At 45.4% G+C, this 14,436-nt stretch overlaps 1 protein-coding gene across 1 annotated transcript; it reads right to left on the bottom strand.

The window, feature by feature from the left end:
- Positions 1-2,854: 2,854 nt before the first annotated feature.
- On the bottom strand, positions 2,855-12,334 carry LOC119461120 (cytochrome P450 3A29). Its single transcript, XM_037722318.2, has 5 exons — positions 12,067-12,334; positions 11,458-11,641; positions 8,375-8,564; positions 7,001-7,209; positions 2,855-6,909 (listed from the first exon to the last, which is right to left on the bottom strand). The coding sequence occupies exons 1-5, from the start codon at positions 12,105-12,107 to the stop codon at positions 5,914-5,916; spliced, it is 1,620 nt and encodes a 539-aa protein (XP_037578246.1). The 5' UTR covers positions 12,108-12,334; the 3' UTR covers positions 2,855-5,913.
- Between the last annotated feature and the right edge of the window lie 2,102 nt (positions 12,335-14,436).

Genomic DNA, 14,436 nt, shown 5'->3' on the forward strand with positions numbered 1-14,436 from the left:
TTGTCCAAGTAAGTTCGCTTCTAAAGGTAAACGAATTCGCGTTTCTCTATTACATATTAGTGTGCGTAGCGGCCTAATGGAAGACCCAGCCAGAAACCTAATCAACTGGTAAAGGAGACGGCTAAAGAATTTGGCTCGTAAACCGCTGAGATGTTTTGATAGCCCAGACCCGGAGGGCGTTTGACATTGAGCGCACAATAACAAGCGAATAACATGGCTCTGCGCCTGCGTATTAGTTTCTCGACGCCAAGGTTGATCGCGCCTTCACTAGGGGTGAAGGTGATTGGATGAGAGCTACACGCACCTTCGTTGGCGCATTGTAAACAGATGTAATAAAACTGCACTTAATAGCTGCACAACACTGACTACATTTTTTTGTTGATTTGAGTGGTTGTGGCGCATACCCACAGTGGGGAATTAGCCATGAATCGGGTGGTTATATTCGAGGCCTAAAAACAAGGGGATTAACGATTTGAACGCTGAAGCTTAGAAAGTAAGATTTTATGAGAGGGAAAAAAGCTAATAATAGGTACAAAAAGAAATAAATGAATTAAAGAAAGCTATGGTGGGGAGGGTCACAATCAGTCTAGCATGGTAATCGATTATATTCAATCAGATAATTTTGGATTGCCAAGCAAGCATTTCTGCGGCTGAACCCAATAATAGAGGCTCCAAAAGATAGGATCACAGGCTCCGACAAATCTAGGCCAATATTTCGAAGCGGGAATTCCAGTAGTCTTTTTCTTATCGCAGAAAAACGCCTACAAGAAAACAAGAAATGGTCTATTGTCTCCACTTCACCACAGAATGAGCCTAGTGGTGAGTGGACCAGACCAGACCAGACCCGTGTAAGTAAAAATTTAACCTAGGTATACAGCAGCGCTGCCTCGTGATAGCCGCTTCAATTTTCCGTGTTTGGCAAAAATCTCTGTGCCAAGAGTACAGAAGATGTCTGTAATCCATAGAGTTAGAGCAGAGCCTGACACTTCCTGCATATCTAGCATATCGAAATCTAACAGCAGTGACATGAGCAGTCAAGGGACAATACGGAAAAATCGGTCCGGTTATCGATGCCTTGGCTAGAGAATCTGCAATTTCATTTATAATTAGTCCTTTGTGGCCAGGCACCCAAATTAAACGCACACTTCTCAAGTAACCAGGTACCAATGAATCAAACGTCCCCATTACGGGAGAGTCACAAGAAGCAGTGAGGAATGAGCACAATGATAATGAATCAGTGACTACCATGGCTGACGTAATATAGGGGCCTAATTTGCGTACAGCCATCACCCCCGCCATGTATTCGGCTAAAACGATGGGTATGAAGTCTGGCAGCCGAAAAGAAAATGTCCAATCAAGACTAGGGGAAAATATATCAACACCAGAATTTTCTTCACATCGCGAAGCATCTGTCGCAATAACGATGTTTGTTTGAAGGCTCTGCAGATGATCATGTAATAGACCGTCTAGAACACCATGTGGAAGTAATTTTGAATTAAAAGGAAAGATGTCATCGAATTTAATATCAGTGGTAACAGATCTGTCGGGAATCGGAAGTAAATCACAGATGCGCACGTCCAAAGGGTCAAGTAAATGTTGTGTGAATATAATTTGCGGAGTATGTGAACACGGCCAGTTTACACGAAAAAACCAATCAGGCTGGGAAATGAATATTGTTTGAGAACTTCGCACCGCTGATACATAACTTCTCAAGAACGTCTGTACTGTCAAAAGACGGAACCTGCACGAAAGAGGAGGAACACGGGATTCGAGATAAAGAATAGAATTTGCAACAAATTTAGGAAGCCCTAGGCACAAACGTAATGCTTCTCTTTCTAAGAGGATCAAAGGGCGGGAAGTGTAAGCTGGAGCTCCAGAGAAGAGTGCGCAACCAAATTCTTATACAGGGCGAACGTACATACGATATATCATTAGAAGTGTATCTCTACTCAAGCCTATTCGATGATTGCTCAGCCTACACAAAATACCAATTGCCCGGGTACCTTTTCCAGTCACATGATCTATGTGTGGCCGCCAGTTGAGAGAGGCGTTATTAATTATTCCATGGTATTTAACAGACCTGTGGTATGTCTTGAAAGGTAATAGAGAGAGAGATATGCACTGGGTTTTGTACCGGAAAAACGAGAATGGCACATTTGCTGGCATTGAGTAAAAACTGGTTAACATCTAACCAGCTCTACAGGGCACAAAGGTTAGTTTGCAGTCGTGTGGATGTCGCTTGCAGATGCGAAAAACGCAATATCATCTGCATAAGCATAATTTGTTACTTCTTCATGACGGGGAATTGTGCTCATGGGAATATTAAAAAGCGCCGGGGAAAGGACTGACCCTTGCGTTCTATCTATCTATCTATCTATCTATCTATCTATCTATCTATCTATCTATCTATCTATCTATCTATCTATCTATCTATCTATCTATCTATCTATCTATCTATCTATCTATCTATCTATCTATCTATCTATCTATCTATCTATCTATCTATCTATCTATCTATCTATCTATCTATCTATCTATCTATCTATCTATCTATCTATCTATCTATCTATCTTTATCTCTAACTTTTTCTTGATTGTCTTCACTCCCCCTGCCCCTTGTCTCGTTTCACCTTCTTCTATCTGCAGGCCGCCATAGGATTGCTTCAAAAGATAGGCACGCAACGGGACGGTGTCTATAGGCATCGTGACGATACTCCTTTTCACGAACTTAAAATCCCCTTTTCTACACACTTCGGTCTGATGGGCGCCGAGGGTAGTTGCCAGCCTGCTGCTTCCATTTTAAGGGAAGCAGTGTGAAGAATGAAGTTCATGCGATAGAAAGACGGACACAGCGCTGAGTATAAAGTGAGGTGTTTTAATGAAATCACAGATGTATACAAACACATGAAAAAAAAGAAAAAAAAACATTGTGGAGATACCAGGCACAGTGGGAATCGTCGTTATGCGAAGCTGCATAGCAAGCTGCATAGCAGCTTGCTATGCAGCATTGTTTGGGGTGCCGCAAAGCGTTACCACGTTGACCAATGTGTTTAAGTCCGGTAGTTGCGTGTGACGGGAGTACAGTGAACCAGAATTAACGCTGGAGTTCCTGTGTCTAACGAAAGCAGCAAGAGAACGACGATGGTAACGACGATTGCATGATTTTTACGAACGACCGAATTCGTGTGAACGAGTGGCCCGGAAGTGTGAGATGGGGTAAGAAACGCAGAAAACATGGTATCGCTTGGAGGGCACAAATGGGTGACTTGACTGCGAAACTAGCACAACCTGAAGTCGGTGTCCTTTTATAGCCACTCGGACGAGAGGTGTGGTGCACTGTTCGCCTTGGTCGAGCCGTGCTGACACTGTCATTGTGGAATTCGGTGTAAGGTTGTCATACTTGGAAACTCGGTGCAACAGGAAAGAGCAGGCCTCGACGATTGATTAAGCCACTTGGTCAGACGACAAGGGCCGTGAAACTCTGGTACGAGCTTCGGGAGGAACGAGGAGGCGGCGCGTTGCTGTCCGGCGTTCGGAACTCGGCGTTCGTGGGAAACTTGCTTTCCAATGGCTGCTTGAACGGATGCAACCACCAATCAGTCTAATGCTGCTGGGATGCCGGGATTTTCGTACGCGTGCCACCTGGCTCGAGCGCAGGTAGCACGCGAGAATCAGAGCCGAGAGTCGCATTACGAAGCTTTAAGGATGATGCAATGACGTACATGGCATCACGAACACGAGCATATAGCCGCCGGCCCAAGTTAGTAGATTACTTGGTCCGCTGGATCGGCATAAGTTCCTGTCATGGTAATAATTTCATGCCGTGCATGCATGCATGGGAATTATGTTATCACATGACAATCATGAGATAACATAATTAGATCAACAGATAATGTTTGACCAGCAAACATTATCTGTGAAAATGTATTTGAATTAAAATTTGATTTTGATTTTTTGATATGATTGATGCGATAACATGATATGCGCATGCCTGTCATGCAATCTATGCCATGACCCACATGACATGTCATCCACGTCATTCATGTCATCCATGTCAGGTCATGCACGCATATCATTCATACCATTTATGTCATGACATAAATGACATGACAAATATGACATGGCACTGATGTCATGAAATGTCATTCATGTGTGCATGCATGTCATATCATCATCATCACCATCATCATCAGTCTATATTTATGTCCACTGCAGGACGAAGGCCTCTCTCCCTGGGATCTCCAATTACCCCTGTCTTGCGCTAGCTGATTCCAACTTGCGCCTGCAAATTCCCTAACTTCATCACCCACCCGGTTTTCTGCCGCCCTCGATTGCGTTTCCCTTCTCTTGGTATCCATTCTGTAAAACTAATTGTCCACCGGTCATCCATACTACGCATTATAAATGGCCTGCCCAGCTCCATTTTCCACTCTCAATGTCCACTAGAATATCGGCTATCCCAGTTTGCTCTCTGATCCACACTGCCTTCTTCCTGTCTCAACGTTAGGCCTAAAATTTTTCGTTCCATCGCTCTTTGTGCGGTCCTTAACTTGTTCTCGAGCTTCTTTGTTAATCTCCAAGTTTCTATACCCAATGCCTAATCTGATATATTTGTAGAAACAACCACGACGGCATGATAGATAGATAGATAGATAGATAGATAGATAGATAGATAGATAGATAGATAGATAGATAGATAGATAGATAGATAGATAGATAGATAGATAGATAGATAGATAGATAGATAGATAGATAGATAGATAGATAGATAGACCCCATGCACCTGAAGCTCGCAAAGAATGCTTCGCATAAAGAAGTTGAAGGCAGAAGTGAAAGGCAACAAAACAACACTTAATGGTTCGCATCTAATTATCTTTCTCTTCGAACAAATGTATGCTTTTGGGAGGCTGGCACAAGTAAATGCGCTGTTGCGTCCCGAATCGGCCGGGCGCATTCTTTGATTGTTTCCCATCGAGGCAGGCCCTTTCATCAGCGTCGCCCAAACGGCGACAGTGCCCGACACCGACGAGACGGGCAAACAAGCGCCCTAACTCGGCAGTGCCCGACACCGGCAGTGACGCGATGACAAAGGAGAGCTCACTTAGAAGTGACCGACCACAACCGCCACCCTTCGTTAGAAGCGGGGATTAGCGTGAAGGCCATTCTACCGACCCTGGCAAGATGACCGTCGGAGGGCAAGAAATAATGAGTCACCGACTTTCGTGGAAGGAGTGTGAACTCCCTGTTTCCGGATTGCCTCGTCCTTGCTTCGAAGGTGCAACATTAGAGGCTGACTTCAGTGCACAATACGACCCCTCTCATTGGCCGCATCATAGTCATCTGATTCCCTAGTCGGGTCAACTAGGGAAGACGAATGTTTTATAAGGAGACACTTTGGGTGCAGTGGTGTGTCCTGACGTTTTCTGATATGTGCTCAGACATGTAGTGAGCTGAGACTTTGAAAGTGCTGCCCCATGGAGTGTGCTTCCATATTTGGAGCCACTGTAAATATGTAGAATAAATCCTTTTTTCTCTCGCTCTTACTCCCACACGTACTCATCCCTTTGGCTGAAGGATCACCGGCCTAAACGCTACCCGAGTCCCAACAGCGCACGAATACAGTGAATATAGGATCTGTATAAGCAGGATAACCGGTGTGCAATTAGAGTTACAGAATTGGTACCAAGAGAAGGGAAGCGCGGTCAAGGATGGCATAAAATTAGGTGGGGTGATGAAGTTAGGAAATTTGCAAGCGCAAGTTGGAATCAGCTAGCGCAAGACAGGATTAATTGGAGATCGCAGGGAGAGGCCTTGGTCGTGCAGTGAACATACAATAGTCTTATGATGATGATAGTGATATGAAAACTGTCAAGCTGATTTACTTCCTGAATTACTTATTGACTATCTCCCAAATCTAAGCTGCGACGAACAAACGCTTGCCGGTCTTGCACCGCTCACTCGACGATATCGTTGTCCTGTGCTCCAGCCTGACCTTCACTCCTCCTCCCGGTAAGAGTATTACGCTAGGAACCGATAAAGTTGGCGGCCCAGTGGCCTCATCGCACAAGGTTAGCCTAAAATCTCGAACAACTTTAACGAGCGCTGACTTCAGCGCCAGGAACCCTAACTTCTGACCTATGCACACCCTGGGCCCTAGTCCGAAAGGCATGTAGGTCCCATTCTGGCGACTTTCGGTGTTTTCTTCGGCAAACCTGTCTGGGAGGAACTTCTCAGGCTCCGGCCAAAATTCAGGGTCGTTATGGATAAGCCACGGTGTAACCATCACGTTTACACCAGCTGGAATGAATTGCCCACAAACAGTCGTGTCCAGAGAGCAACGCCTTATCAAGTACAGTGGGACGGGCGGGTAGAGGCGAAGTCCTTCGTAGATTACCATGTCGATTCTTTTTAGCCGATGCAGCTCGTTGAAGTTAAACTTGATTTCTTCTTCGGAAGGAAAAATGTCCTCCATCTCCTTGACTACTTTTTCCTGTTCACGGGGATGTCTTGCCAAGAGATACACCAGAAAAGAAAGTGCGGAAGCCGTAGCCTCGGTGCCAGCCAAGAGAAATATTGCCGCATTAGACGATATGTACTGGTCGTCCAGGTGTTTGTAGCGCCTGCTAGGTTTCTTTTGCGCTCCGTTGAGGGCTTCTTCGCCCAGAAGCGTCTGAAGCACGCTGGGTTCTTTCGGTAGCTCTCCGGAACGGTGTAGTTCGATTAAGTGTTGGACGTGGCTCGTGATGTTTTTGAACGCTTTAGCATGCTTTGTGAATGGATATATCAGTGTGAGGACAGAGCGTACTGCGGGTACCGTAAACGCCACTTCGATGGCTGAGTTTTCCATGTCCTTACTGACTTGCTTCAGGAACTCCAGAATTGGCTCGTTGCCGCCCTCCTGAGATTTCACCTGTCGAAGAAGCAAGCGGATTGAATCGTTGACGTGAAAGCGTTCCCACGAGTAGGAATGTAAGAACAACACACACAGAAGCAGCTCCTACCTTTTGTGCCAGTACCGTGTTCATGATGAAGTCGAAAGCGAAGTCCAATGCACGATCGAACACTTCTACGTGTCCGCTCCTTAAACTTATCGAAGATATCTTGTCCGCAAATCTAGTGGCGCTAAGGTCTGCTACCGTAGAGAGATCCTTCATCATGTTTGAACTGAAGGCGTAGTTCAATGCCGCCCTCACGTTCTTCCATTTGCTGCCTGGAAGACAACATAGAGAATACGCTGTAAACTAAGAAGCGTGGTTCAGGTTTTTTTTTTTTATTTGCATGCGCGTTGTTTGAAAACTCCCATCACGTGACGACATTATTTACTCCACCACCTCACTATGTCATTTTTCCTGAGAAAAAATTGTGAGTGTCAATAAAATCCAGTAAATAACATATTTATCAGATATCGACAGGACTGTGGCTTTTAAAGAAAGCTCTATTTTTAGCCCTGTGACTGTGGCTGGCTGTCAATAAGGTGGTAATATTGTTCCATAAAAAAAGAATGAAACTCAATAGACGAATCAGAGCCAACATTTAGAAATCAGTGCAGAAGAACAAAACTTCTAGGAAAGAGGTGAAGAATGGTTGTGGATGACTGATTGCTTTGAGTAAGACACTAAATATTTCATAAGTGCGCACGTGATTCACGCTACAAACGAAACAGAGCATTATTGCTTCACGCAACGATTTCTTGCACATTATAACTATGGCATAAATCATGAACAGGAGGCCTGTTTACTCTGAGTCCGTTTGTAAAATAATGCGCCATTCAGTGCGGTACCGACATCTGTTGCAATCATCGTTATGTGGGTTTTCGCGCAAGAATGCTTCAAAGAAGACACAAAAACACTGTGTACGTCTACTTTGCATGTTTCTTCATGTTCGACGGATTCTCGCACTGTTCCCCTGTACGAAGACTGCTTCGCATATTTGCCCTCTTGTGACTGCTATTTGAAAAAAAAAAGGCAGATTATAGCGCGGAAGATATCATATAAAAGGTGCTAACGATATTTACGTTGGTGCGCACCGGCTTCAATCATATAACCCTACAGTTACAAAGTGTGCCTGGAACTTTTAGATAGATTGCTAATTTGGAATAGTTGGTTAAACATCGACATATTGACAAAAATAAAATAAAAAACACAAAAAACACAGCAAACAACAGGGCTACGAGAAATGACAACACGGGTATCTCACATTGCTTTCTGTCTCCTTCACGGTTAGCGAAAAAAAAAAAGAATTTGCTTCCTGCACTCAGGAGCATTAAAACTACACGAAGCACAAAAGATTGCCTAGGAGGTGCTTCGACATGTGTATTAAGATTTTCTTTTCGATCAACTTTGTCCTAATGACTCCACCGATAACGTGACATTTACCACCAAGCTGGAAGAGGCTGCTTTTGAAAGGTTCCGCGTCCACGAAAGATGTCGGTCTGTCCTGAAATATAGCCGCTTGCTTGACAAGACACTCGTGTGCCATTTGTGGGTCTGCGATGACCAAGAAAGGTTCGCTCCCGACGTAGACGCCGAACAGCTTTCCGTGCTCCTTTTTCCACTGCACGAAAGCCTGCAGCAAAGAAGCATTTGCACGTCATTTATCCCATCAGAGTCATCTACAACACCCCAGTACTTGAAGAAATATTTATCAGTAACTATAACATTTTGCATTTGGACTGACTCCTACAGAAATCAATGCGCAAGCTGATCTCAAGTATTTCGTTTCGCAATAAACACCCTTGTGTGACGCAGGGCAAGCCAGCCGAGCTGCATGCAAAAAGACGTGAATGTTAGAGTTAACGTTCAAAGACAGCAAGGAGCAAGGCAGGCCCTCAAGATTCAAAATCGAATGTTCGAAACCAAAAAAGTTCGACTCTCGGTACCAGGGATTCGAACGAAAGCAGGACTCTCGTCGCCGGCTCTCAAGCAGCTATAACTACTCATGCTACACGAGACATACAAGGACCACCTTCCAGACAGCCCTGTATTGTCTGCTATCTGCTTTACGTCGGGGACCACAAGACCAACTTGTATTTGAAATATAGCACCTATTTCAACAACTAGCCGAAAAAAATCACCACCCCTTCTACTCCGTGAAGATGCTCGAACAGCGACGCTGTGAACGGCGCTACTTGCCGGGGATGGGACGCGTAGGCGTCCACGGGCGACGGTGTTCCTAGCGCGTTACTCACGTTTTTCTACGACGTTCCCAGGCAAGAGTCCTTCACCAAAGCTCCGTATATTCAACCAACGCTAACGCGAACGTCTCTCACACGCAACTCCTCCGTTGACCTGCTTTTTTCGTACACCGCCATTGGTTGGCGCGCCTCACGCTCTCCCACTTCAACGCGAGTATTGGTCGGTGCGACTTACGTCAGCCCCCTCCCCGTTCTCCTTTTCACCTGCACCCTCTCACAGCATTCTCTCAGGGTTGAGCTCTTCTGTTCCTCTCCTCTCCCGCTAGGTCACGTGGCTTTTAGCGAACGGACGACGGCACGGGGTCCACAGAAACAACTTCGCTGTAAAGGACATGACATCACATTACATGGCATCACTGCGGCATCATGGGCAGCGAACACGCCGATGAAGCTGCTAGGAATCCATCTCTCTAACAAGAACCGATGCAGCAACAAAGCTTCGCATACTCGCGCGTGATGACACACGATCCATGTGGAACACGCCAGGTGTCGACTACACATACTCGACTGCACCGCCTGGACCCATCCCTCCGACTACGCATTCCACCTGGACTTTCCCGCATCGAGACAACTCTTTTAAGAACGATTTTGCTTGCCGCATCGGAATGGCTGACAGTGCTGCCTGTGATAGTTGCGGCAGAGAGGAAACAATCGAACAATCGAAACAACCGACCAGTTTGAACGATTGTGAGACGCCTGTGAGGCCTGAGTTGCCTCGCGCGCGCGTGTGTGTGTGTGTGTTTGCGCGCGCGCGCGCGTCCTATCTTGAAAGCAACCTGCGCTGGGTTCGCAGAAGAAAGGTGATCCGACGGCGGCGCGAAGCGCGGCCACTTAGTGTGACTCTACGCGCGCCACTGCCGCAAGGGGCAGCACCTGTTCTGGGGGCCACTTTTTCGCTCGCTTTGCTGGTGTTTTTATGGGCACGCGTGGCAGAAGTGCTTTATTTCGATGAGTATATGTCGTTCGCCTGCTTAAAACGACTCTACTTGGTTGGGGGAACGTCCCTTTATATTTCGGCCGACATTCCGATTGACTCCGGCGCCGGCGAGCAGCGGTAAGCGCAGCGCGCCGTCTGCTCGAGCAGACGACGCGTCTCTCTCGTGTTCGAAATGACGGTATTTTGACTGTAAGTGGCATGAAACCTTCTACCTGCTCAGGATTTGGAGTCTAAATAACGAAAAATTGCATATCTTTGGGTATGGGTGTTTAAATGCTGACGGAGGTCGTAAATTATCCACTGTTGTGCCGCTTCTCCAAGGCCTCCTGAACACGTGCTGCCCCTAGCGGCGGCGCTCACTTCCGGTCACACGAAGTGGCCGCTCTCTCGCCCCAGTGCGGGCGCGCCGTCGGAGCACCTATCTGCTTACACCGTGATTCTGAGTATACCAAGTTTTTGTGAGCACGGCAATATTGAAGTCTGTAGGTTGAAGCGCGAGAATAAGTGTTCAATTTTAAGTGCCTTGTTGACAGCAGATTGGAGGTTCAGATGGAAACATTTCAACTATTTGGGGTCGAATTTTTGCGCAGTGTTCAAATAGTCCGGCTGGTAGTACTGACTTTGCATTGCGAAGTCAGGTTTTGTTACCGTATGCAGATATAATGTAAATCCCAGCAAGTAACGGTGTTGTGGTCAACCGTGGAAGGATCTTAATGTAAAACTGTCAGAGCTCAATTGCATTGTTGAAATGGTAAGGGCGCCCGGCTGAGTGGCCTAAAATGGAGAGGGAAAAGAGGAAAGATGAGAAATGAAAGTTTAAAATGCAGATTTCGACTCAACCGTAGTGGGACAATGCAATGATCATGTCAAAGCGCTATGCTTTGAGGCAGTCAGTCCCATTACGTCACCGAGCGCGTCAGAGCACTGATGTTCATCACAGTGTCTCATTACGTTAGAGTGCTGAAGCTAGTCAAGCAGCATTGGGGTCGGTCAGTGTTTGGCAGGAAAACACTCGGTAACACCACGTTCTGAATGATCCCTTTCTGTGTGTAGTAATTCAGGTGACCCCTCCCAACGCCCAATTCTGAAACTAGTAAACTTTGGTAATCTAAACACTTCATCTAACCTTTATGTTCACATCCCGTTAATGACATACGACATGCACGTCCGCTACAGAGACGCTTTAAATATAGCGCTTGTCTTCGCCTGCTTCATATCATTGTCTATCTTTGGGGCTGTTCGCATTCTACGAAGGATCACCAACTATCCCACGCAGTCATCCTGCTATGCTCGAGGATACAAACGCACGGTAAATATATTACACGCACCTCAACGCGTCTGTGGTCCATTTGCTTCAAATTTCCCCATAATAAGTCCGGCTTCGGCCCTGGAATTCCGAGATCTTTGAAGAACTTGTGCCTGCGATGACGCTTTAGCAGCCAGAAAATGACTGTGGCCGCGGCGATAGCAATGAGAGCTGGGACGAGGAACGCCGTTTTGTCCATGTGAAAGCTGCAAAAAAAAAAAAAAAGAAAAGCAATTGTCAGCCACCGTGGAAGCGATGATGGCCTTATGAATACACGGTGTGCTGAAATATAAGTGGAAGCTTGAGTGACGAACATGACCTCAATATGATATAGTTTTTTTCAACTAAACGATCCATAACTCGTGTACATCTGTATATAGACATAACGAAACATAATGTACTAGATGAAGGGCGGTGCTTGCCACCAAGAAAAGTGCGCTAAATTTGAAAATGTGTGCAAGCTGCATTTGAAACTAACACCTGTGCGTGTTACTATAGTCAGCACAAAATAAATTTTTTTGAACTTCGAAACGTTTTCCAGCACCATAAACAATTCCTTTTTAAGTACGAAATGTTTTCTACGTTATTGAATATATTTATAAGATAAAAAAAGACCACGGAAAATACACACCTGCAGAAATGTAGTGGGCCACTTCCCCCTCCGTCAGGCATGAACACTGTGGCAAATGCGTCCTCAGTTATATTGTGACGCAGTCAGCAAATTCAATGAGTAGTAATCCAAGGTGGCAATACAATGCCTGGTTGGACGCTTGAGATGCAGCCGCATAGGATAGAAACGTTCGTACACAGGGCAGAATAGGTGGTGCAAACACGTGACCTGAATGCCGCCTGGTTGGCTGTCTCGAATACTAGTAGCGATGCGCTTCCGACAGGTATATATGCTGCCCGTCATGCGCCGAAGGAGAGGATTCGGGAAAAACAACAACATCATTGGCACTTTGAGACTGGATAAATGCCAATGATGGTTGTGACCGATTGCGGCGAAATCTGCACGACCGTAACTTAAGCGCCAATTATTCTGGCAACGTTAGGGAGTGGTAAACGTGCCACGCTTGATACGCGTGTGAGGCTATTTTCGAAATGACAAGGTCGGAAGCTTGGGCGACTTGGTTGGACGTTAGAAATGGCAAAGCAGCACAAAATACATCGACAGAAAGGAAAGTATATATGCACACGCAGACAAGGGCTGACTAACTTCATTTTATTGCTTGTACGTACGTATGGCGTATATGCTATATAACGCAATGCGCACAAGTACAAAAGCAGACAAAAAGAAGGGCAGAAATAGAGAGAGAATATGAATTGATATCGATGAGCTCAGACTAAAAGCTGAAATATCGGTTTTTGCCCTTTTGGAAAGTGCTACATTTATTAGGCAGTATATTGAGAGGTGCGCTGATGCATCTGTCTGACATAAACAGAAGTGAAGCGTACTCTTAACTTTCTTATTTGCTTGTCAATGATCACACAGATAAATGCGGACATTTTTTGCGCTCGTACGAAAAGGGTAGTAGTGGGTACAATTGGTCATTACTACACAATCATCCACGGGACTTCCCATACTCTTGTGCACATCGCAACGTCTGTATTTGTGGTTCGCATCCACAATCTCAGCAGTGTATACCTAAGTGATCTTTTACTACCACGTGGAAGTTATGGACATGCGCTCTTTTTGGCGTCTCATTGAGGCTGCGACCAGTTTCCTCTAAGTATAATGTCTATCGCAACTCAAGGGATCCCGTGGATGACATTGCCAGCGCCGACAACAAACCAATTCTTATGGTTTTTATGTGCACGCGCCTATGCCTGGACTGATTGTGTTGTCTTTTCTAGCAGAAACTGAGCAGAGCTACCGGGGCGAAAAAAGCGGTGTCCATGTCAACCCTCTTCACTTCAAATTGTGCGAGAGTTCCGGCGCATGTGAAGTGCCAGAATTTATCTACCTTGTCCCAGACGAATCGCTGTTCTAATTAATGGCCTCTACGACACCGATACTTAGAACGTAATATCTTGGTCATCCGGATATGCCACCAGACAAAGGCATAATATGACAGTAACTCCCTGCCACGCACGCGTCATATGCCATCTGCACGGACATTAGAGAGAGAGAGAGAGAAACGAAGAGGGAAAAATAGAGAGGTTTGAAATACGCGAAACGACTAAGTAAATGATTTAAGTCTCGTTAGCTTATATTATAGTGGGCCCAAAACCCCCACGTTATTGAAAAATCATTTGAAAGTGTTATTAGGAATTTCAGCGACTTTTCGGGCTAACTTCAGCGACATGCTTAAAAAAATTTCGACAACACTGCATTATAATGATTAATTTTGGGTGATGGATAATCAGGTTTGTAACAGACAAAGATAACTCTCTGTGATGCATTTGCAGCCTTACTTAATGCAATAATAATAATCAAATCTCATATATATATATATATATATATATATATATATATATATATATTGTCACGGCTGTCACCCGTTCATCGTCGGCGCGAAGTCGATCGACGGAGTATACCAGCCGGTTGGTCGATCCGTACTCGAGCGAACACAGTGACAGAGTCAGAGTCTGGAGTACACAAGAAAAAAAAGATATTTATCGGCTGATAGATACACACAAATTAATAAAATAGAATACTACAACAGATGACACAAGACAAGCTAACGCACTTGGACTTAATATAGCTCGATGATGAGGACAAAGAATAATGATGAGCAATTAACAGTAGATATATGAATGAAACAGGGCGCGGATCAAATATACAAGAATACACTTAACAGTAGTTCACTAAAACAAAGTTCAAAAGAAACAAACGATGTCATACGCGTGGCCGCGCACCAGCAGCAAGTCCATACACCGTGAAGTCGGCGCGAAGAGCTTTGCCGAAGAATTCTGGCGAGCCGATCTTGTTGAGGTGGATGCGATTGCTGGGCTGGGCTTCCCGGGAGTCCAGATCTGACGACTTCCCTCAAGCAGGTTG

The sequence above is a fragment of the Dermacentor silvarum genome, chromosome 8 (genome assembly GCF_013339745.2).
Source record: "Dermacentor silvarum isolate Dsil-2018 chromosome 8, BIME_Dsil_1.4, whole genome shotgun sequence".
In the NCBI taxonomy this organism is placed as follows: domain Eukaryota; kingdom Metazoa; phylum Arthropoda; class Arachnida; order Ixodida; family Ixodidae; genus Dermacentor; species Dermacentor silvarum.

Coding starts and splice junctions, on each gene's coding strand:
- LOC119461120 (XM_037722318.2), bottom strand. CDS start 12,107: ATGCCTGACGGAGGGGGAAGTGGCCCACTACATTTCTGCAG. Junction 11,642..12,066: donor GGCCCACTACATTTCTGCAG/GTGTGTATTTTC, acceptor TTTTTTTTGCAG/CTTTCACATGGACAAAACGG. Junction 7,210..8,374: donor CAGCCTCTTCCAGCTTGGTG/GTAAATGTCACG, acceptor GTTGTCTTCCAG/GCAGCAAATGGAAGAACGTG.